General features: G+C 41.2%; 1 protein-coding gene across 3 annotated transcripts in view; it reads right to left on the bottom strand.

The window, feature by feature from the left end:
- Window positions 1-8583: 8583 nt before the first annotated feature.
- CSNK2A1 (casein kinase 2 alpha 1) overlaps window positions 8584-22052 on the bottom strand; it is a 59435-nt gene continuing 45966 nt past the window's right edge. For all 3 annotated transcript variants that reach the window (XM_038571888.1, XM_038571889.1, XM_038571890.1), the window contains 6 exons: window positions 18749-18859; window positions 17745-17846; window positions 16434-16534; window positions 15499-15647; window positions 14025-14111; window positions 8584-11534 (listed from right to left, as the gene is read on the bottom strand). In XM_038571888.1, the coding sequence (XP_038427816.1) occupies window positions 11419-11534; window positions 14025-14111; window positions 15499-15647; window positions 16434-16534; window positions 17745-17846; window positions 18749-18859 (666 nt within the window). In that variant the 3' untranslated portion in view covers window positions 8584-11418. The remainder of the gene's footprint in view (window positions 11535-14024; window positions 14112-15498; window positions 15648-16433; window positions 16535-17744; window positions 17847-18748; window positions 18860-22052) is intronic.

The following is a 22052-nucleotide window of genomic DNA, read 5'->3' as shown; positions in this document are numbered from 1 at the left end:
TGTTCTTTCTTATAGCACAGTATGAAAGAGAAAGTGGGAGGGGCGCCTGAGTGGCTCAATCTGCCTTTGGCTCAGGTCATGATCTGAGGGTTCTGGGATTGAGTCCCATATCCAGCTCTCCACAGCAGGGAGTCTGCTTCTCCCTCTCCCTGTGTCTCTGCATCTCTCATGAATAAATAAAATCTTTTTCAAAAAGATTAAAAAAAAAAAGATTTTATTTATTCATGAGAGACCGAGAGACAGGCAGAGACACAGGCAGAGGGAGAAGCAGGCTCCATGCAGGGAGCCCAATGTGGGACTCGATCCCGGGGCTCCAGGATCACACCGAGCTGAAGGCAGACACTCAACCCCTGAGCTATCCAGGAGTCCTGAATAAAAAAAAAAAAAAAAAAAAGACGACTTTGTAGTGATGGCAGCAAAGTGTGTGTGGAGGTCAGGTAGGGCCTCTTAAATCATACTCAAGTTTGGACCAGATGCAGTCAGCAAGGTGGAATTAAAGAATGTTCACAATCAATGTCGTCTTTGAAGTCATCTAGATTCCTCATCACCAACTAAGAATCAGCTCCACTTATTCATACAATGAACATTTGTGGAGCGCCAAACCTGTGCCAGGCTGTGAGCTGGGATAAAGATGACAAATATTTATCCAGGTGTCAGCTTCTAAGAGCAACAGCAACCAGGCAATTGTAAAGCCAAGTGAAAAGTCAGACCACCTTGAAGTCTAGAACATGGAAAATTCCAGAAACTGATTCATGACTGTAAGGCAAAGGGCATCAGGTATCTGTGGTAGGCAGAATTCTAAAAAGGATCCCCAAGATTTCTACTCCATGGTGCACTTGGCTGTATAATCCCTTTGAGTGCAGGCAGAATTTGTGAAGATAGGATTTCACTCGCATGATTACAATACATAGCAAACGTAAGGGGGTTATGCAGACATGATGAATTTCCCATTATCAGTTGACTTTGAAGTAGCCAAAAGGGAAATTGGCCTTGGGTGGACTTAATCAGGGAGGTCCTTTAAAGGAAGCGCATTCTGTCTACCTTTAAGAAGTAAACCTCCACGTTGTGGAGAGGGCTATAGGGCAGGCAATGTGAAGCAACCTCCAGGTGTGGAGGGCTTCAGTCCCACACCACAAGGAACTGAATTTAGCCAACAGCTTTATTTTAGACTGGTGAGCCTGAGGGCAAAGCTAACTTACACTTGGATGCCTGAGCCAGGGAAAGCTAAATTTGTGGTATTTTGTTACACAGCAAGTGACTGAAAATCACACAAGCCCAAACAAGCTTTATTGGCTCACATAACTGAAAAATTCTTGCCCTTCTGCATCCTCTCTCCCATCTCTCAACTGCCCCATCTCTTCCTGTTGACTGTGTTCACCTACAGGTCTTGGGTTATAACAGGACTCTGGCAGTGACAGGTCTCAAAGTACTTTCTACATCTGACTCTGAAATACAGCTGAATTGTCTTTGTCCTGGCATTTCCAAGAAGTCTTGACATGTCCCACTGGTTCTGTCACCTGCCTCAGCCTGAACCAGTCATTGTGGCCACTTCCAGCTGATTGGTTTGGCTTGAATCTCATGTCCACCATTTAGCCAGGGGTGGAACCCTGTACAAAACTTGGGCTGAGAGTGGGAAAGAGGTGGAGAGCCTAATTTTAGGGATTCTCTCAGGACTCACAACACACCTCTTTAACCAGTTTGCCTTCAAAGAACATCCTGCTTCATGTATAGTATAAAGACCTTACAATAAGATTCCCCATTTCCTCTCTTGTTCTTCATGCTCGTCATACTTTTAAAATTACTTTATTAAGTCCTTTCCTTCTCTTCCCCTTCTCCCACCCTGCACTTGTAGAAAACCACTGAACTACATTCCATCACTGGAGATTAGTTTGCATTTTCTAGAACTTTATATGGATGGACTCAAACAGTATGCAATCTTTCGTCTGGCTTTCACTCAGCATAACTATTTTAAAATTAATCCACATTAATGCATATACAAGTGTATTCCTTTTATTGCTCAATATTTCATTGTAGATATACCACCATTCATGTATATATTATTTTTTATTTTTACGTATGCTATAAACACACAATCTAAGGGATGGCTCAAAGGCCAAGAATGGCTTTAAATGATGGGGGGAAAGGACCAAAAGAAAAAAAAATTGTGAAATTCAAGTGTAGAGTCCATAGTTTTACTGAAACATAGTCATGCTGATTTTACCTATTGCCGGTGACTGATTGATTCTGTGCCACAGCAATGGAGTGCTTACAATAGAGATCATACAACATGCAATCTTTTTTTATTTTTTTTTAATTTATGATAGTCACACACAGAGAGAGAGAGAGAGAGAGAGAGAGAGAGGGAGGCAGAGACACAGGCAGAGGGAGAAGCAGGCTCCATGCACCGGGAGCCCGACGTGGGACTCGATTCCGGGTCTCCAGGATCAGGCCCTGGGCCAAAGGCAGGCGCCAAACCGCTGCGCCACCCAGGGATCCCACAACATGCAATCTTAAAATATTTATCTGCTCCCTTTACAGGTTTGCTGACCTCTGTAGACTTAAGGAAATTTTAAAATTTTTTTTAATTTTTTTTTTAAATTTTTATTTATTTATGATAGTCACACAGAGAGAAAGAGAGAGAGGCAGAGACACAGGCAGAGGGAGAAGCAGGCTCCATGCACCGGGAGCCCAATGTGGGATTTGATCCCGGGTCTCCAGGATCGCGCCCTGGGCCAAAGGCAGGCGCCAAACCGCTGCACCACCCAGGGATCCCAGGAAATTAAAAAATTTTTAATTTTACTTCCCATTTATTCCATTTCCAGCATTCTTAAATTTCATCATCGACCCATGTTTTTGTCTGGCTTCATGTTTCTTCTGCCTGAAGAACTTACTTTAGTATTTCTAGTTGAAACAGGTCTTCTGACAATGTATTCCCTCAGTGTTTATTTTCCTTACGCTTTATTTCTCCTTCATTTTTTTTTTTAAATATTTCTCCTAGTCTCCATGTTCTTTTTTGTTTGTTTGTTTTTTAATTTTTATTTATTTATGATAGTCACACACAGGCGCTAAACCGCTGCGCCACCCAGGGATCCCTCTCCTTCATTTTCAAAGACATTTTCACTGGGTGTGGGACTCTGGGTTGACAAGTTTTCTTCTTTCAGTGCTGCTTACTCCACTGTTTTCTGGCTTGCATCATTTGATAATTTTAAGCTTCCTCTGTATGTCAGATATCATTTTTTTCTCTGGGCCAATTTGTCTTAGCTTTTTAAAATTGTTTTAGCATTTTTGATATGCCTAACGTGTATACATTTTTTTGGTGTTCTTTGAGATTCTTGGATCAGTGGCTTAATGTCTGTCCTTAATTTTAGAAAATTCCCAACCTTTACTTCTCCAAATATTTCTTTGCTTATGTGATTTCATTTGGCTTCTTGTGTTCCAACAACCCATCATAAGAGTATACCCTGGGCAGCTGCTCCAACTTTAGCATGGTCCCAGAAGGAACCATATGGAACAAACAGGAATCCAACCAACACAGGACCCCAGCCCAGCCTCAACCTAAAGCAGAGCTGTTTGGCTGAATCCAGGTTAGGCAGTTGAACTACAGTTATATTTGACCTAGATCTGTGTGAGGCATAAAGTGTTTTTGGTGAAAGGACCAGAGAGCCAAAGAGAGGAAGAAAACATTTATCTATAATGACTAGAAATCTGGATTCTTGGTAGCACAGCTCTGCAAAGGCAGTCCAGGAAGCAGAACAGAGCCAGGAGACATGGATTCTGATCCCAGGTACAGGGCCTGATGGCTAAAACGTACTCAGGCTGGGCCTCTTCCCTAACCAGCTCCAGCAGCCCTTCCTTTGGAAAGGCTTCTTTGACCATTCTCTCTGTGCCAAGAGCTCAGGATTCCACTCTGCAGATGGACATTCTGCAAATGTCTTTCTGTGACATTTATCTTAACCTCACCTCCTAGAGAGAACTACAGCTAATAGTTGTTTTTTTTTTAAAGATTTTATTTATTTACTCATGGGGGGGGGGGGGGGAGACACAGGCAGAGGGAGAAGCAGGCTCCCTGCAGGCGGGACTCGATCCTAGGGTCTCCAGGATCAGGCCCTAGGCTGAAGGCGGCACTAAACCTCTGAGCCACTCGGGCTGCCCTAATAGTTTTTTTCCACTCTTTTTTTTTCCCTGGAGGCAGCCTATTTCAGTTTCTACCTTGAAAGGTCTTAAGGCTGTTTTTTCTCTCTCTGGGACATTAAAACCCTAACCCCCAGCCTCTGTGGCCCATCTATATCCATGCCCGGTGTTTGGGAGAGTCACTGTGACTTTGATATATCCACTTACCTTCAGAATGAATTCAGTCTTCTGCCACCTGGGAACTTCCATTTCTTTCTTTGAAATTGGCTATTTAAATAACTTATTTTAGCCAGCATCCTCATGTTTTAGAGCAGGAGGTAGGTGGCTATCTGAGCTGGCTAAATATACCATGTTGACTGGCAATCCGATTTCTCTTGGAAACTTTTTTTTTTTAAAGACAGTTGCCCACATACATAGTTTTGTTTCCCACTTTTCTATTTGACAAGAACAAATTTCCCCTTCAGCTTAGGTCTCCTCTCTTCCAATCTCCATTGTTTAGCACGGGGCCAGGTTCATGAACACCAATTAATGTTTGTTGAAGGGCACCTGATATAAACAAATGAACTCTGGAAAGACTAGTCAATAAGGTGAGTGTGTGAGGAACCCTCAGTTGGAGGGGGGTGGAGCTGAGTGGGTGAGTGGGGAATAGAAGAGAAGGTATGCATCAGATTCTGGAAAGCTGTAGGTATGTAAACTTCTTCATAGGAAATTCACTGTGGAGTTCCCAGAATTGTTCACATAGAAAGAAACTAGGTCCTCCTCCTCCCTTTCTAGGTAAGTCTACAAATGTTTAGAGCTGAGTCTGACTTATAGGGTGAGACCAGCAAACTACTTACCAGCTGCTGCTGCTGCTTTTCCTTTTTCTCATTAGAGAAGGCAAGAAAACTGTCAAAGCAGGTGATGCAAGAATGAAGCTGACTCAGAAATACCCAATCCCCTCAGGAACTTCTCCAAGAAACAGATTGGCCATTTTATAAACTCCCATCTGGAGGCATTACATTGAGACCACTAAGAATCCCTGGTGATTATGGCCACAGGGAGGCAAATCCACAATGTAATTTGCTACAGTGCAAGAATATTTAGGTTTCAGTAGATGAATTAAAAATTCAAAGGAGGGATCCCTGGGTGGCGCAGCGGTTTGGCGCCTGCCTTTGGCCCAGGATGCGATCCTGGAGACCCGGGATCGAATCCCACATCGGGCTCCCGGTGCATGGAGCCTGCTTCTCCCTCTGCCTGTGTCTATGCCTCTCTCTCTCTCTGTGACTATCATAAAAAAAAAAAAAAAAAAAAAATCAAAGGAGACAGAGTAATTACAATCTTGGAATGAGTGAGATGGGGTGGGAACAGAGAAGGCAAGGCCAGCCTTCGTGCAAGTTACAAATTACATCATTGAAAATTTGTCACATTAAATGCATGGTTTTTTTTTTTTTTAAAGACGACAACACCTTACCACCATCTACTATGAAATTGTAGGAATGAAGGCACCAACCTATGGCATCCCTATACATGTGACATCCTCTTTCTGCACATGAATATGCACACTGTGAAATTCAGAGTGGAAATGAGCATTTAGTCCAACTGTAGTGTTTGCCAGGCACCTTCTAAACACTTATTTTCGAACAGAACCACCACCCAATGAAACATAGGTATTTAGACCCCAATTTTACAGATGAAGAAAATATTAGGACCTCTGGGGCAGGGATAAGACAAGAGGATATGATCAGGAAATAAAGGGCAAAGGGGGGGGTCATCTATATTGGTAACACAGACTTAACCTGAGCAGTAGGCTCACAGGTGTGTTATAGCTTCTTTATAAAGGGCACAAGTCTAAAATGTTGACAATAAATCACCTGTAAAGATTCAGAGAGGTTAAGTAACCCCAAACCACACATCCAGACAGACTCTTTAGAACCAGGACATTTGAAGTTCTACTAGGTTACTTCTCTGAAGTGGTTCAATTTAGTGCAGAATGATAGTAAGATATAAAATCCACAAAGTACTAAATACATTAAGATTAACTCCAGAGCCAGACTATCCTGTGACACCCTCTATACATCTCTATACATCTATTTTACTTGGAGAATAGTCTGAATTTCCTATTATTATATACTAGTGGTGGAAAGCAGGGCTGCTAGCATCTTAGTCTACTAAAATTGGTAAGGATCACTGCTTCATCTTCAGCTACTTAGCATTTCACCACGGGTTCATTAAATACTTTTTTTTTTTTTAAGATTTTATTTATTCATGAGAGACACAGAGAGAGAAAGAGGCAGAGACACAGGCAGAGGGAGAAGCAGGCTCCATGCAGGGAGCCTGATGTGGGACTTGATCCTGAGTCTCCAGAATCAGGCCCTGGGCTGAAGGCGGCGCTAAACCACTGAGCCACCAGGGCTGCCCAAATAAACATTTTCTTAGGTTAATTCAGCCTGGTCCATGGCTTATAATTACAGCTGCAAACTTAAGGGCAAGTCTTTCTGATCCTGAGATGGTCTTTATGCAGTAATACCTTCCATTACTTACTGTGTGTATGTGTTGGGGTGGGGTGGGGTAGGAAGGTGGAAGTGGGAGCAGAGGATGGAATTACTATTGACTGAGCATCTGTTAATGAGCCTGGTATGGTGCTAAGCATTCTCCTTGTGCTACTCTATCCAATCCTCTACAATCCTTTTTTTTTTTTTCAATCCTCTACAATCCTGAGGGATATTGGCATACTTTTTTTTAAAGAAGGTTTTTATGAGAATGCAGTTTAGTTAGCAGGGACTTCATGTGTAGGTGGGAAGAAACAATAATACAACAAAAGTTCAGGTGTTACAAGACAGAAGGGAAAGGGGGTAGTGAGAGCAGTGGAGAAAGAAGGCCGAGGGGACTTGAGATAGGGTAAACATCTGCTTGCATCAAGGTTTTTAGACTTGTTTTTTCAGGGAACTGGGGACTACTTTACTTTAAAGCCTTTTGATGAACTTTTTTCTCAAGCAGGAAAAGGCCCTGGGGAAGACAGCCTCTCTAGCAAGCAAGTCCCATGAGGACAATCAGCCACAGTTCCCAGAGCTGAGGCACAAGGGAGGAGGAGACTGGGGGGTGGGGCAAGGGCTGATGGCTGAAGAACTGTTCAACTCAACCCTACTCTTGGGAGAGAATCTGCTGGTTGGAAATCTGTAGGCAATGGTGAAAAACTAGATTTTTCAAGAGATGTTCAAATGGTCAGTTCTAATTATAACCACAGTTGACAACAGGTGAGGCAAGATGAAATTTAAAGATTGAAAGGAAATTAAAATTCCCCAGTCAACCAATCTCCAATTTTCTTGACTATTTTAGGACTATGGTAATTAGCCATACCCCCCCACCTCCGAAGAGAATTTTACAAAATAGATTCCTCTGTATCTAACAGGCCCACTCTAGCAATTTAGTCTTCCTGTCTAATGTATAAAATGGAAATAAAGTTCACGAAAGGCATTTCAGATACATATTATACAATAGTTCCTCTTACTTAAACCACCCATCTAAACTCCCAATATTAATAACAAGTGGATGTCATAAAATAGTATGCAGTGAACATTTAAACAAAACTAGAAGTTTGGAATAACAGCATTTCCTGATTTCAATTTTTAAAAATTGTGGTTAAAGAGAAAGATCAAACAGCAACTCAAGTATATAATCTTGCAAAATTTACTCATTTGGCATTGATAAGCAAATAAACCTTTTCACCTCTTTTACCAGCCTTTTGAATTGTTTCTGTTTAAGCTGCCAAATATGTTCCTATAAGCTCTCCAGAACATCTTCATTCCAGGCCCCAAGACACTGCAAGTTGCCTCCAGGACTAAGGTATCTCCAAGGCTGACCTTCCACAGGGCTTACTGCCATTCACTCAACACCGATCTTTTCTGCTGTCTCCATGGACCTTTTTATTTAAGCACCACTCAAACTTCCTAAAATCAGTGCTAGAGCTGAAAAGGAACTCAGAAGACACCTCACCCTGACTGAGCACACAGAGGACAAGGAGGTCCAGAAGATGGATCATATTATGAATTAATTACTTGCAAAGTCAGGACCCAGGACCAATCCTCCATACAAGGGGGGCCAGGGAAGTTAGGTTTATCAAGGGCGCAGCAGGTGCCAGATACTTGACATTTACCCTCATTCAATCACAAGAAAGCAGTGGCCCCATTTTATAGATGATGAAATAGATTCACAAGTTAAGTAACTTGCCAAGTAGCCAAGTAAGTAGGAGGGCAGGAATGAAACCAATCCTGTTTAGCAACAACACCATGCTCTTTTCACTGAATCTTGAGGTCAAAAAGTTCCAGACTTCAGTGCTCCTCAACCAATCTTAATCCATCCCATTTCACATCTCCATCAACCCAATATTAAATTCAAAGCACATGAGAACTAATCCATCTATCACACACGGTGTCGGTTGGAGAAGCATATTGCTCAGGCTGCAGGGACATTTCATTTGTTTAAATGTTTTTATTTAAAAAAAAATTAAAGACCTTCATGGCACAACTTCTTCCCAGCACAGTTATGTTTTAGTTATACCAATTACAATACAATTACATCCAATAAATCAAGGGGGCGAGGGGAAACTTCTGACTTCAAACTTAAAAAGGGGGGAGGGGCCACTTCAAACAAAGTTTAGAAATACTTAAAAAAAACCTTTCAGAGTAATTGCCAACACAACTGTCTTACATTGGCATTCCATTTCCTGCCATCTCATCAATGCAGACACAGGTAGTGCTGAGAAATAAAGTGTCCCAATACAAGGTATACAGATGAGGTAATTTACAACAACACAGAAGTTGTTACTCTGTAAACCCTTGCCCCCCACCCACCCACCCGACTGGGTCTTCTTCTTTTTTTTTTTTTTTCATGCTTCTGCAGTGACTCCTTAAGTAGCATTTTAAAAACTTCTATTTATTTTAAAAGGCTCTTGGGTGGCATTTCAGAGTCCTCTGCATTCACCTTCCATCTCTTGCAAGGTCTGATGCGTGTTTAGGAGGTCCAGCTGTCTGCAGCTCCCCACATCAGCCTCAGCCACAACTAGATTCTCTGAGCTATAAGGGTGGGACGTGAAGTCTCATTTACAACCCTCCTCCCCACCTCAAAAGAAAGAGTTCATTAGTCATAAGTGTCCTGTTCAAATCACAATCCAGTGCAAACGTAATCACAAATTGCATCTCTGGCACATCCGGTGCTTTTAGCTTCTGCACAAATTCAACATGGTAACCCTCACAGCATTCTAGGGCATAAAAGGGTCAAGAACAATAAATACCCACTGTAAGTGGCCACAAGAAAGAAAATCACCCTGCCACACAGTCAGAATGTTTTCCCTATGGTTGAGAAGCATTATAAAAGGAGGCTTTAGCTTCCTGTAAAGTTTACCATTATATTCACGAAAGCTACCACCTTGATCAAATTACTAGAGCCAAGATGGGTTATAAAGTTAGATAAGTTCATTAAATTCAACTCGTGAAACAATTATGCTTGTCTATGGCGCCCAGGCGAGAAAGGCTTATGATCTATAAAGGTAGGAGAAAGGGGAACTAAGACTTTAGGCCTTCAAATATGTTGGAAGAATTTTTCCTAGTTCCCACAAGCAGCTACTGTAATGAAAGAACAGGAGAAAATACAGAGCTGATGGTTTTGCTATTGTGCTTAAAAAACTAGGCTTCCTCAGTGAAGCACCTGATAAACTTAGGTGGTTGGATTACAGTGGAAAATCCACTTTACACACACACAAACACACAAAAACTGGCAACTTTTCCATCCCCAATCCCTGCACTGCTGAGACACAAAATGAGTTTTATGGCAAAGGATCCTTAATCCCCAGAGACGCTTTGGCTTGTGGTGCTTTTTTAAGGCCTCTCTGCCCTGCCCGGTACCATGGGTTGAATGAGGGGTGTATAAAAATGGGGGCCTTGGGAAGCCTCCACGGTACAGGGCTGCAGGCCCCTCAGATGTGAACGTGAGACACCCACCCAGCGAGACCTTTACACAGGGAACTTAAATCTAACCTTGATAAATAAAACCAAACGTTTATTTACACCAAAGAATTCCAACACTGGATCTTTCACATATGAAGGACAAAGTATTATATATATACACACAGCAAGGGGTGGCAGGGCTGTAACAAGAGTTTATAGTTTTCCCACAATTACAGATCTACCATTTCAGTTCCACTGGAGATAGTGGCTCTGCTCCTACCTCTCAGATACATTTACAAGACTGAGGGGCAGGTCTTCTCACTGGATGGCATGTGAAGGAAGGGGAAGAAAGGAATAAAAGAAGGTAGAAAGCTTAAGATGAAACTCGGTGTGGCCACATCTTCCATTAGCTCTTAAAGAGTTGCTAGCATGAAACCTATATAGACAATGTTTTTCTTTTGTAAAAAGCAATAAGTTAAGCCCAGTAACTAACTGAATTCAAAATGGCCAAGTCAAAGAAAACTGGAAAAGGTTTTTCCTCCCCCTCCCACCAGCTATAGCGCATGTGGGGAGATGAAAGGGGAGGGGACAGAGATAAGGAGCCTGGGAAGGAAAGTATTAGAATTTTAAACTGAACTGAAACTAAAAGTAGAAGTGAGTTGGATTTAGGGTTAGGTCAGTAAGACATGATTCATACTGAACAGAAGTTTTCAGGAGCTCTCTGCACTTTGGGTAGATTTTCAGCATCTCAATGAAACTAAGACATATTTCCACTAGATTTACCAGGACAACCCCACTGAAGCACTTGAAGTAAAGTGAGAAAAGTGATCAGCAGTACACTGCTCTTATAGGTTGGGTCTTCCCTTCCTCCTTCCTTCCCACTTCCCTTGAAGAAGCTACATTTTTGTAATCTCTGGAGAAGAGCATGAGATATAAACCCCCCAAAGTGTGGGATGGTGGGGGAGCAATGGTGCACATGGGAAGATATCTCCACCCAAATGCAGCAGCCGGGATTGAGGCTGGTTCATCGGTTCATCTTTGTTCTTTAGTGATGAGAAACTGAATTTGAAAGGGGGGGAAAAGTTTTGTCCGTGAAATATTCCACCTGCAGGTAATTTTTCAGGGAATCCCCTGAGTTATGAAAAGTTCGAGTTTAAAAAAAAAAAGGAAAAAAAAAAAAGAAAAAAAAAAGAAAATCAGCCTATTATAATTTTTTTTTTATGACTGAACTACTATAAATCCACAAGCAACGGTTCAGACACGGTGCTTCTGAAGTATTTCACCCCTCCCCGCCAGGCGCAAGCTGCATCAAGGAGAGCGTGGACTCCCCCACCTCTGCTTAGGCATCAGGAGACAGAAGGGGCCATTACTGTTGAGCGCCAGCGGCAGCTGGAACGGGCATCCCAAGGGGGTTGGCAGCAGCAATCACTGGTGAGCCTGCCAGAGGTCCAAGGGGTGAAGGGGTTGGCACTGAAGAAATCCCTAAAAGAAAACAGCTAAGAGTGAGCCAGACACCAACCTTGGAAATCTTAGTCACCAGTTTCTCATAGAACCTATTTCAAAAGTGACACAACAGTTCTTTTTTCTTTCTCTTTTTGTAATCTCTACACCAGCATGGGGCTCAAATTTATAATCCCAAGGATTAAGAGCTGCAGGCTCTTCTGACTGAGACAGCCAGGCACCCCAGTAATTCTTTTTCTGAAGGCCTCTATTCAGCCAGAGTTTTACAAATTAAATCTAATTTCAAATTAAAATTAAGTTCTAGGGGCACCTGAGTGGCTCAGTTGGTTAAGTATCTGCCTTCAGCTCAGGTCATGATCCCAGCGTCCTGGAATCAAAGCCCTGCATCGGGTTCCCTGCTCAGTGGGAAGCCTGCTTCTCCCTCTCCCTCTGCTTCTCTCCCTTCACTCCCAACCCATGCTCACTTGATTTCTCTCTCAAAATAGAGAAATAAAACCTTAGATATATAAAAAACGAATTTCTAACTAACTTAGGAGACAAGTAAAGAAATCCAAGCTTGGAGAGTCTAGGAAGTTTGTACAAAGCACACAGCTGGTAAGTGGAAACTATGCTTGAATTAAAAATAAGGCCTGGGGGACGGGGTCAGGGCCGGGACGGGCCGAGCCGCCCGCCGGCACCGACACCCCCGCCCCCGCTTAAAAAAAAAAAAAAAAGGCCTGTCTAGGGCAGCACTACCCAACCAAACTTTTTGCTCTGTACCCTGTTAATACAGTGGTCACTACCTGCACATGGCTACTGAGAACTTACAATCTGGCTAGTGCAATCAAGGAGCTGTATTTTAAATTTTTACTCAATCTTAATTAATTTAAATTGTCACACATGACCAGTCACGGCCCTACTGAACAGCACAAGGCTGGAGTCAAAGCTCTTATATCATGCTGCCTAGTTAGCTGGCAGCTTTCAAAATTACCAAGTCATTTTCAGTGAGGAAATGCTAAAATAGTTTTAGAATTTATTTCCATTTGATTTCTTTTATTCATCAAATAACCAGAAATTACCTATTAGATTGCTCTCCTCAGTCATCCAGTTAATTTTCAATTGCTATATATATATGTGTGTGTGTATATATATATATATTTTTTTTAACAGGTAATAGATTCACATGACATAAAATACAAAAGGTTCATAAGAGCATATAGTAAAAAATTTCTCTTGCAAGTTTGCTTGGCCAATTTATGGTACCATTTTGAGGGTATAGCCCTCCAGAAATATTTTATGCATGCATATACACGAATATAAATGTTTAAGAATGTGCATATAAAAATCATATATATGAATGTTGATTATATATAATTATATATTCTTGTCCACTCCTGGTCCTGGACATGGTTTTACATCTTGTTCTTTTCATTTCACATTATTATTTTGGAGTTGGAGCTAAAAAAGTACATGAAACACTTACTCATTCTTTTTTCTGGCTATACAGCTTTCTACTGAATGGATATCCCATAATTCATATAACCAGTTCCCCATTAAGAGCTGTTTTCAATGCTTTGCTCTTACAAATAAGGCCATAATTAGCAGCCTTGGATATACATCATTTTGCCCATAGGCAAGATACCTAGAGGATAAGTTCTAGAAGGTAGCTAGTCCTTAAAAAAAAAAAATTTTTTTTTGACAATTCTCTGAGAGGGTCTAAGTAAATGTCCTTACTACCACAAGTACACCCACATGAATGTTGCCTACATGTACAATTCTTAGGGGAAGAGCATATAGTTTCTTTTACAAAACCATGTACTCTGGGGATGCCTGGGTGGCTCAGAGGTTGAATGTCTGCATCTGCCTTCAGCTCAGGGCGTGATCCCAGGGTCCTAGGATCGAGTCCCATAACAGGCTCTCTGCATGGAGCCTGCTTCTCCCTCTGCCAGTGTCTCTGCCCCTCTCTCTCTCATGAATAAATAAAATCTTTAAAAAAACAAAAAAACCCACTGTGTACTCTGTACAAAACCTCACTCTAATTCATGATGACTCAATAATAACAAAGAATAATTTCATACAAGGCTTTACAAGTTACTAGGCACATTATAGATGATCTGAAGAACCATTCTTATACATGTACATGCTTATGTATAAACCCTATCTTTAACCCCACTCCCAATTTCTTAATCTTGTTTATGAGAATCATTTAATTACCGTTGCTCTAAACTGTGAGATGAAAATCTTATTTTACTCTTCACAGTTTATTGGGACATTCAAATCCCTATGAGAAATTTTTGGGACTCTGGCCTAGAAGGAACTGTTGATACAATACTCAGTGTCACTAAAGTATACCAGTTATCAAAAAGCATGCTGAAACCTGGTAAGGAGACCACACAGGTCAGTACTGCCAAGAAGATAATCATTATAGAGAAGAGAAGGGCCATAAGAAATCAGGCCACAAAGAGGGGGGAAGCTAAGAATAATAACTGACTTCTACTTCTGTCCCCCTAGGAAAGTTAGCAGTGAACTGACCTGACATCATATTGGCGCTGCTGACAGGCGTACTGCCCCCTGGCATGCTAGATGAGCCCATTCGAGCCTGGTCCTTCACAACAGTATCTAGAAAAGACAAAGGGTTAGGTTCTGCTACACTTGAAGGTAACAGTATGGGGCCTTAAAGCAGCCACCCCCTCATCCTCTGCATTTTACTTAGAGTCTATGTTATTCCCAGAAGAACATAAGGTGGTTAAAAGCCTTCACCATGAATTAGACAAGTAATATAAAATAGGACTATCAGGACACCTGGGTGGCTCAGTGGTTGAGCGCTTGCTTTTGGCTCAGGTTGTGATCCCTGGGTCCTGGGATCAAGCTCCACATCAGGCACCCTGTGGGGAGTTTGCTTCTCCCTATGCCTATGTCTCCACTCTCTGTGTGTCTCTCATGAATAAATAAATAAATAAAATCTTAAAAAAAAATACGACTATCTTTCCTGTCAAACTGTGGTAAAGACTTACTCTTAAACCAAATTGGAGGAAGATATAATCATCTACAGTAGAGCTAATTTATTTTTTTTAAGATTTTATTTATTTATTCATGAGAGACACAGAGAGAGAGGTGGAGACACAGGCGCAGGGAGCCTGATGTGGGACTCAATCCCAGGTCTCCAGGATTATACCCTGGGCTGAAGGTAGCGCTAAACCACTGAGCCACCAGGGCTGCCCAGTAGAGCTAATTTAAAACAAAAATAATCTTATTAGGTTTTAATGAGATAATACAATCTAACCTGGCCAAGACAGTAATATATTACCCAGAGTGAACTGCTTTTATCGCAGTACACAGCTCAGCGGGTCAAACATGGAGCCAATGTGGCCAAAGCTACAGGTTTGTGCAGGTTGATGCTATGAGCAGACTTCACTCTCCATTTCAATCAGCCTGTCAGTTTGCTTAAGGTACAGAAGACCTAGCAAGATTATAATCAGTTTACTACAAAACAACCACACCACTCCCCAAGGAGTGATCTAACACTGAGGCTAACATCACAGTGAGGATGAGGTTGGACTAAGTGGCATTTTCACCCAGGACAGCACAGTGAGCTATGCTCATAAACTTAGGTCAAGGTGTTCATATAAGATGTTCAAGTCTCCTTGGCTTTCTCCAATGAATGACTACCAGACAAAGTCAGTTAAAGAGCTGTTGTTCTAATCCAACCACTCCAAGCTTGAGAACCATCACCCACATAGGAAGAAAAGCAGTTTACTCAGGAGTGATCATGTAGTAGATACTCTGTTAGATAACTAGACTCCTCCCAACAATTCTGCAAGACAGCTGCCATCACTATGTCCATGTGAAGAAACCAAGGCTTACTAACTTTCCAGCAAGCTAACTACAGCTGGGATTTCAATTCTGCTGGACCCAGAGCTTTCTTCACAACACATATTCTCCCCTGCCTTGTATAGGTGGCTGGGTGGGCCTGCATAGGCTCTGTGGACTGGACAGTTGGACTCACAGAAATAGGGGTGCTCCATGGCCTCTCTTGCCGTAAGCCGTGACTGGTGGTCATATCGCAAAAGCTTGTCTAAGAAATCCAAGGCCTCAGGGCTGACAAGGTGTTGGTTTTCACTGTGGACGAAGCGTTCCCATCGCTTACGGGAGTGTCTGTAGAACCAAAGGGAGAATGAGAAATGGACCAACAGGCATAAAAGCCCAATCAATAACAAAGAAAGATCAAAACTCAAGAGAGTAGATTTTGTACCACTCTGCCTCTTGGAAGACAATAAAACTAATTGGAGATAGGAATTAGCAAAGTCGCAGTAAAGAGAAATCTGAGTCCCGAGGATTCTACAAAACATAATTCAGGTTACTTTATAGGATTAAGTGCTCCTGTGTAGCAAAGAGGTCAGGAGCGTTAATCTGACCTCTTTCCCATCCCCACATAAATTCCTGGCATCTCTGCTGCTTGGCCAGCAAAAGCCTTTTCATCAGGCAAGTCCACTTCCTCCAGTTAAGTGGTTTATGAATTCATATTTTGTCTAGTGCCTATTGTCAGAGTCCACCGTCTGCAAATCAGTCTTGAAGCATGCATTTCCTTTTTCTATTATTCTTTTAAAGAAAGAGGGTTTTGTCATTTGGAGAAACAAGCTAAATCAAGAGATTCTGATTTTTGACCAACTATATAACCATTCTCCTGGAACCTATAATTCACTTGACAGAATTTGCTAACCATACTCTCCACTTTCAGACTCCTGATAAGTGAATCTGGGAAGTGGACCACTCAGTCCAATACTTTTACTACAGACCTGCCCATGCAACACCCTGCATCAACCAGATCACTGACACACCTGCAGTGTTGGCAAAGAGAATGTAACCATTTTGAGGATCCAAAGTATCTGTTTACATCCAAGTGCTAAAGCATAGAAGCACAGATTTTGTTTTATGGCTTACCTGCCCAAGATATCATTGAAACGTGGATCTAATTCAATGTTGTATTTGTCAATATAGTCATATAAATCTTCTGTCCCCAGAACCTTGGCTATCCTCACCAACTAGGATTGAAAAGACACAAAAGCCCACACCACAAACATATTACATAATTAAATCAACCAGCCATAAGTGAATAACAGAAAGGGGTCACTATGGTTAGAGGTATGAATGTGAACTCCTCACAACTTATTTAAAATTTCTGTGCACAGCAGGAAAGTATTTCCACACAAAATTCTCTAAATTATTACTCAATATGAAGGTGTCAGGAAAAAAGCAAATAGTCTTATAACCTGGTTCCTTCCCCCTTAAAAGGTCTCTCTGGTCAAGCATTATTTCCCCCACCTCACAACCCAACTGAAAATGTCACTTCTTTTGGGAAGCTGCTCTTGTACATTCAGACCACTACTATCACTACAACTGACTTTTGTACCTGGTCTACAGCTCTACTCTGACATTTATGACTATAACTTATTTCCTTATATGTTCTGTTCCCTTACTGAATAGAGTATGAGCTATTTGAGAGAAGGGACTATTCTTTTTTTTAATTCTGTATTCCTCATTCCTGCATGGTCCTGACTACAGACTTACTGATTTTAACTAAATTCAGGTGGCACTGACTCATAAAAATGGTCATGGTGCTCCAACTAGGCAACAGTACCTTCCACAAGGTCCTAGAATCATTCCAGGTTCTCCTGAATGAAATGGCCCCTTGATCTTCAAGGGGAAGTGGAGCTAGTATAAAAAAACACCAACTATATTTCTACAGACAAACATCAACTTAATCCATAAAAAGAGACAAAATGAATCATAGAAATACCACACACAAACCAGTATGTTGGAGGAAACATTCCCACCATGTTGGGGGAAACAACTCTAAAGAAATCACACCACTAGGAGATTCTAAGGTAATGTCCTATTTCTTAAACTATTGTTCCTTTAATTGTATATTGTTTTACAAAGTAATTTACACATGTACCTCACAATAAAGCAAGCACTGCAAACTAAAGACTAGGAGAAATACTCTGATTTCAAAAGGCTGAACTGGTAGATTCCAAAACACCAATCTGAAAATCAGTCAGCTTGGCTGAACAAGTGATAAACTGAAAATTATGCTAAGGCCCTACCCTAAGAGGTTCTGATTCAACAGGTCTCAAGTGGCGGGCTGGTCACCTGTACAATTAGCAAGATCAACAGTAGTTTCTAATGGCTAGACAGACCTGGTCATCACTAAGTTAGACCAATAAGTTCCCTAATGGGAACGATATTTATCACCTGATCATAATTGTCATGTCCATGGAAAAATGGCTCCTTCCGGAAGATCATACTTGCCAGCATACAACCCAAGCTCCACATATCCAAACTATAATCGTACATCTGCATTAAAGTAAAAAAGTTAGTTATCATACATGAAATATGAATATCCTGTCAAAATAAAAAATTGTTCTTTACTATTAAAAAAAATATATATATATCATTCCATTGACTCAAAATCCAAAAACCATTAACACCTTCATGTATTTTCAGTCTTTTTTTCTATGCTTCCACCCCACTTCCACCCCATTTTTTACTTTCTCCACTTACCTAAGAAGGTCTCAAATTATTACAGCCCATGGAAAACTTTTAATGTGTAGCATTATTTTATTGCATAAATGTTTCAAAATTTAATCTTAATTCCTCCTATAATAAGATAGTGTATTGTTTTTCATCATCATTATAAATAATGTGAAAAATATTTTTATGTACAAAATGTTTTTTGAGTTCAGGCTTAAATAGCTTTGGGGTCCCAGAAAAGCAATTTCTAGGACAGAGACCCAATGCTGTAAGGTATCTGGATAATAACACCTGGGAGGACTAGGAATGAAAGGTAATACCAAGGATTTGTTTCTGTAAGGAGAAAGAGGGTTTTTTTCCCTTTCTTGGTAAGGAAAAGGTCTTTAGAACACAATTTAAGAAAATCACAAGAGAACATTTTTGAGTTTACATTAATATTGGTTAAACCTAGCTTAAAATTCTCAAACTAGCTTTGGAATTTCTGATTAGAAAAAGTATCGTTGGTGTACTTTCTCTTCAGTCAGATCAAATGTAGATTTATTCTTCTCCCAACATCATGACAATAAAAATAACACAAGTTATGATGGATGAAGTGTTCCATATTTTACACTCCTATGAGAGGGCCAGCCATGTATGTGCATAAATGGCCTACTCAAAAGCACAAAAATGACATTTTTCAAGTGTAAAACGTAGGACTGAAATTTTATCTGCTCTTCTCTTCTCACCTGATAGTCTACAAGTAGCTCAGGACCTTTGAAGTATCGGGAAGCAACTCTGACATTATATTCTTGGCCAGGATGGTAAAACTCAGCCAAACCCCAGTCTATTAGTCGTAGCTGAAAGAAAAATAGAATCATGAGCAATTTTATCTTTCAAGCTACCCCTCACACTGCCATCAGAATACTCTTAAAAAATAGCAGCCATAAAAACAAACAAACAAAAAAAAAAAAAACAAAAAAAAAATAGCAGCCATAATACTCTCTTATGGAAATATTTCCAGTGACTACCTAGTGCATTTAAAATGAAAACCAGACTTCTTAGGGTATCTGGGGGACTCAGTTAAACATCTGCCTTTGGCTCAGGTCATAATCCCAGGGTCCTGGGATCCAGCCTCACATCAGGCTACCCGCTCAGTGGGGAGAGTTTGCTTCTCCCTCTGCCTCCCCTCGCTTGAGCTCAAGCTTTTTCTCTCTCTCAAATAAATACATAAAATCCTTAAAGAAAAAAAAAATCAAACTTTTTGGCTTGGCATATAGGGTCTCCATGATTTAGTTCCTGTGCTCTAGTAAGACTTACAGTTACTGAAAAAAAAAAAATCTCAATTTGCGCTTCTGCACAATTTCTTGAACTGCTCCTCTAACTAGAATGTCTTCAATTGTCCAACTTAGACTCCTAAATAAACATATCCCCATCTTTTGAGATATTCAAGTTAGCCCTTCAAGTCTTTTCTAATTATCCAAGTAGAACCAACCCTTGCCTTTAGCCCCGACCCTCAAATATGTTTAACAGAATCACAACTTTTTTTTAAAAAGATTTTATTTATTCATTTGAGAGAGAGAGAGAGAGAGAGCGCGCGCGCGAGAGAGAAGCAGAGACACAGGCAGAGGGAGAAGCAGGCTCCATGCAGGGAGCCTTCAGGATCAGGCCCTGGGCTGAAGGTGGCACTAAACTGCTGAGCCACCCGGGCTGCCCCCAGAATCACAACTCTTTATATTTGTTTTCTACCTTTCTTTTTAAATTATACACTGTAAGTTCCTTGAGGGAAGAATGTGTAATTCACTTCTGCAATTTTTACAATTCAGCATGATGCCCAATACATACAAGAAAAATATTTGTGGGGCACCTGGGTGGCTCAGTTGGCTGGGCATCTGACTCATGATTTTGGCTCGGGTGTTGGTCTCAGGCCCTGCGTCAGGCTCTGTGCTCAGAACAGAGTCTGCTTGTCCCTCTCTCTCTGCTCCTCCCCCCAATCTCTCTCTCCCAAAGATAGATAGATAAAAGCTGAAAAAATTTTGCTGAGCAAATGAAGGGAAAAGCCAAACCAAAAGCTCTCATCAAAATGTATCCTCAAAATAGAAAAAGAAGTAAACAAGACCGAGAGGCAACCTTATTTGCCCACTGTGCAAAGCATGACCATGATCTGAAGAATGAGCAGTAGGGCTTGAGTAGTGCCTGACCACTCTGACACCATTTCTGTAAGTTCACTGTTAACTAGGTACATGTTTTCCTTGTTTCAGTAAAGAAGGGAAATGTAACAAAAGTTACAAAGAAAACATAATCGTTGTATCCTTTTTCTTTTTACCCCTTTAACATTAGTGTTTCAGAGTTCTCTTTGACCTTTTTGTATCAACAGGTACTCCCAGATGACCATTTCTGGTCTGTGGCTTCACAAATAGGATCTCAGCCTTTTTTTTTTTTTTTTGGTAAATATTTTATTTATTTATTAATGAGAGACACACCGGAGACGTAGAGACACAGGAAGAGGGAGGAGAAGCAGGCTGCATGCAGAGAGTCCGATGCGGGACTCGATCCTGCAGCTTTGGGATCCCACCTTGAGACAAGGACAGAAGCTCAACTGCTGAGCCACTCAGGTGTCCCATCATCTCAGCCTTTTCCACATATACTCTCTAGCCTGTGCCTCCTGCCAACTGATTCTTGCAATTGTCTAACAGACCAAAATTAAACCTTTTAAAAATTATTTATTTGAGAGAGAAGGAGGGGGAACATGAGCAAGGGAAGGGTGAAGGAGAAGCAGACTCCCCACTAAGCAAGGAAGCCTGACTTGGGGCCCAATCCCAGGACTCCGGGATCATGACCTGAGCTAAAGGCAGATACTCAACCAACTGAGCCACCTGGGTGCCCCAAAACTAAACTTTGATTATTCCTGCAAACCTACTTTTTACCCAGCCTCTCCCTTCTCAACTAAAGATAATTCTATTCATCCTTTCATTCAGGCCAAGAATTTTCACCCTGGATTCTTATTTCCCTTATACTCCACTGCAAATTTGTGAATTTGCCGTACCCTATTCTGACCATAAGCATCACATCCACTGCCATCACCACCTCTTGTCTGACTTCCACAATAGCCTTTTTTCCTAACTGGTCTCTTTGCTTTCACTTCTGCCCTCTACCTGTTCTCTACAAATCAAAAGCTTTTCATTTAAAAATGATTATAAAATCACACTAAGTTGGAGATGTTCTGTGTATTCTTTACCCAATTTCCCCTAATGGTAACATCTTGTATAACTACAGATCTTTTTTTCCAGTTTTACGCACATGCATGCATGTAGTTCTTATAACTTTATCAATGCACAGATTCCTATAACTCAAGAAGATACAGAACTGTTTCATCACCAGAGATGTCCCTTGTGCTATCCCCCTCCCCTCACTTCCTAACCTAACCCCTGGGGCAACCTCTCTGTTTTCAAGCCCCAATTTTGTCATTTTGTTTATTTTTATTTTTTTAAGATTTTATTTATTTATTTACTCATGAGAGACACACAGAGAGACATAGAAGCAGAGGCAGAGGGAGAAGCAGGCTCCATGCAGGGAGCCCGACATGGGACTCGATCCTGGGTCTCCAGGATCACACCCTGGGCTGAAGGCAGTGCTAAACTGCTGAGTCACCGGGGCTGCCCTAAATTTGTCATTTTGAAAATGGACTCATTGGTGGAACTTTTTATCACTGCTTTTTGTTCACTCAGCATGAAATCCATCAAGTTGTGCATTATCACTAGTTCTTTCCTTTATCTCTTTAAAGATTTATGTATTTATTTGAGAGAGAGAGAGAGAGCACGCATACATGCAAGCAGAAGGAGCAGAGGGAGAGAATATCCAAGCAGACTGGTGCTGAGTGTGGAGCCTGACACGGGGTTCAATCTCACAACCCTGAAATCAGGACCTGAGCCAAATCGGATGCTTAACTGACTGAGCCACCCAGGGTGTCCCAGTTCTTCCTTTTCTTAAAAGATTTTTTCAAATCTTTAAAAAAATTATTTACTTACTTATTTGGAGGAGAGAGCAAGCAAG

This window comes from Canis lupus, chromosome 24 (assembly GCF_011100685.1).
Source record: "Canis lupus familiaris isolate Mischka breed German Shepherd chromosome 24, alternate assembly UU_Cfam_GSD_1.0, whole genome shotgun sequence".
NCBI lineage: Eukaryota > Metazoa > Chordata > Mammalia > Carnivora > Canidae > Canis > Canis lupus.
The sequence above is the reverse complement of the archived record's forward strand: the minus strand, read 5'-3'. Positions and strand labels throughout refer to the sequence as shown.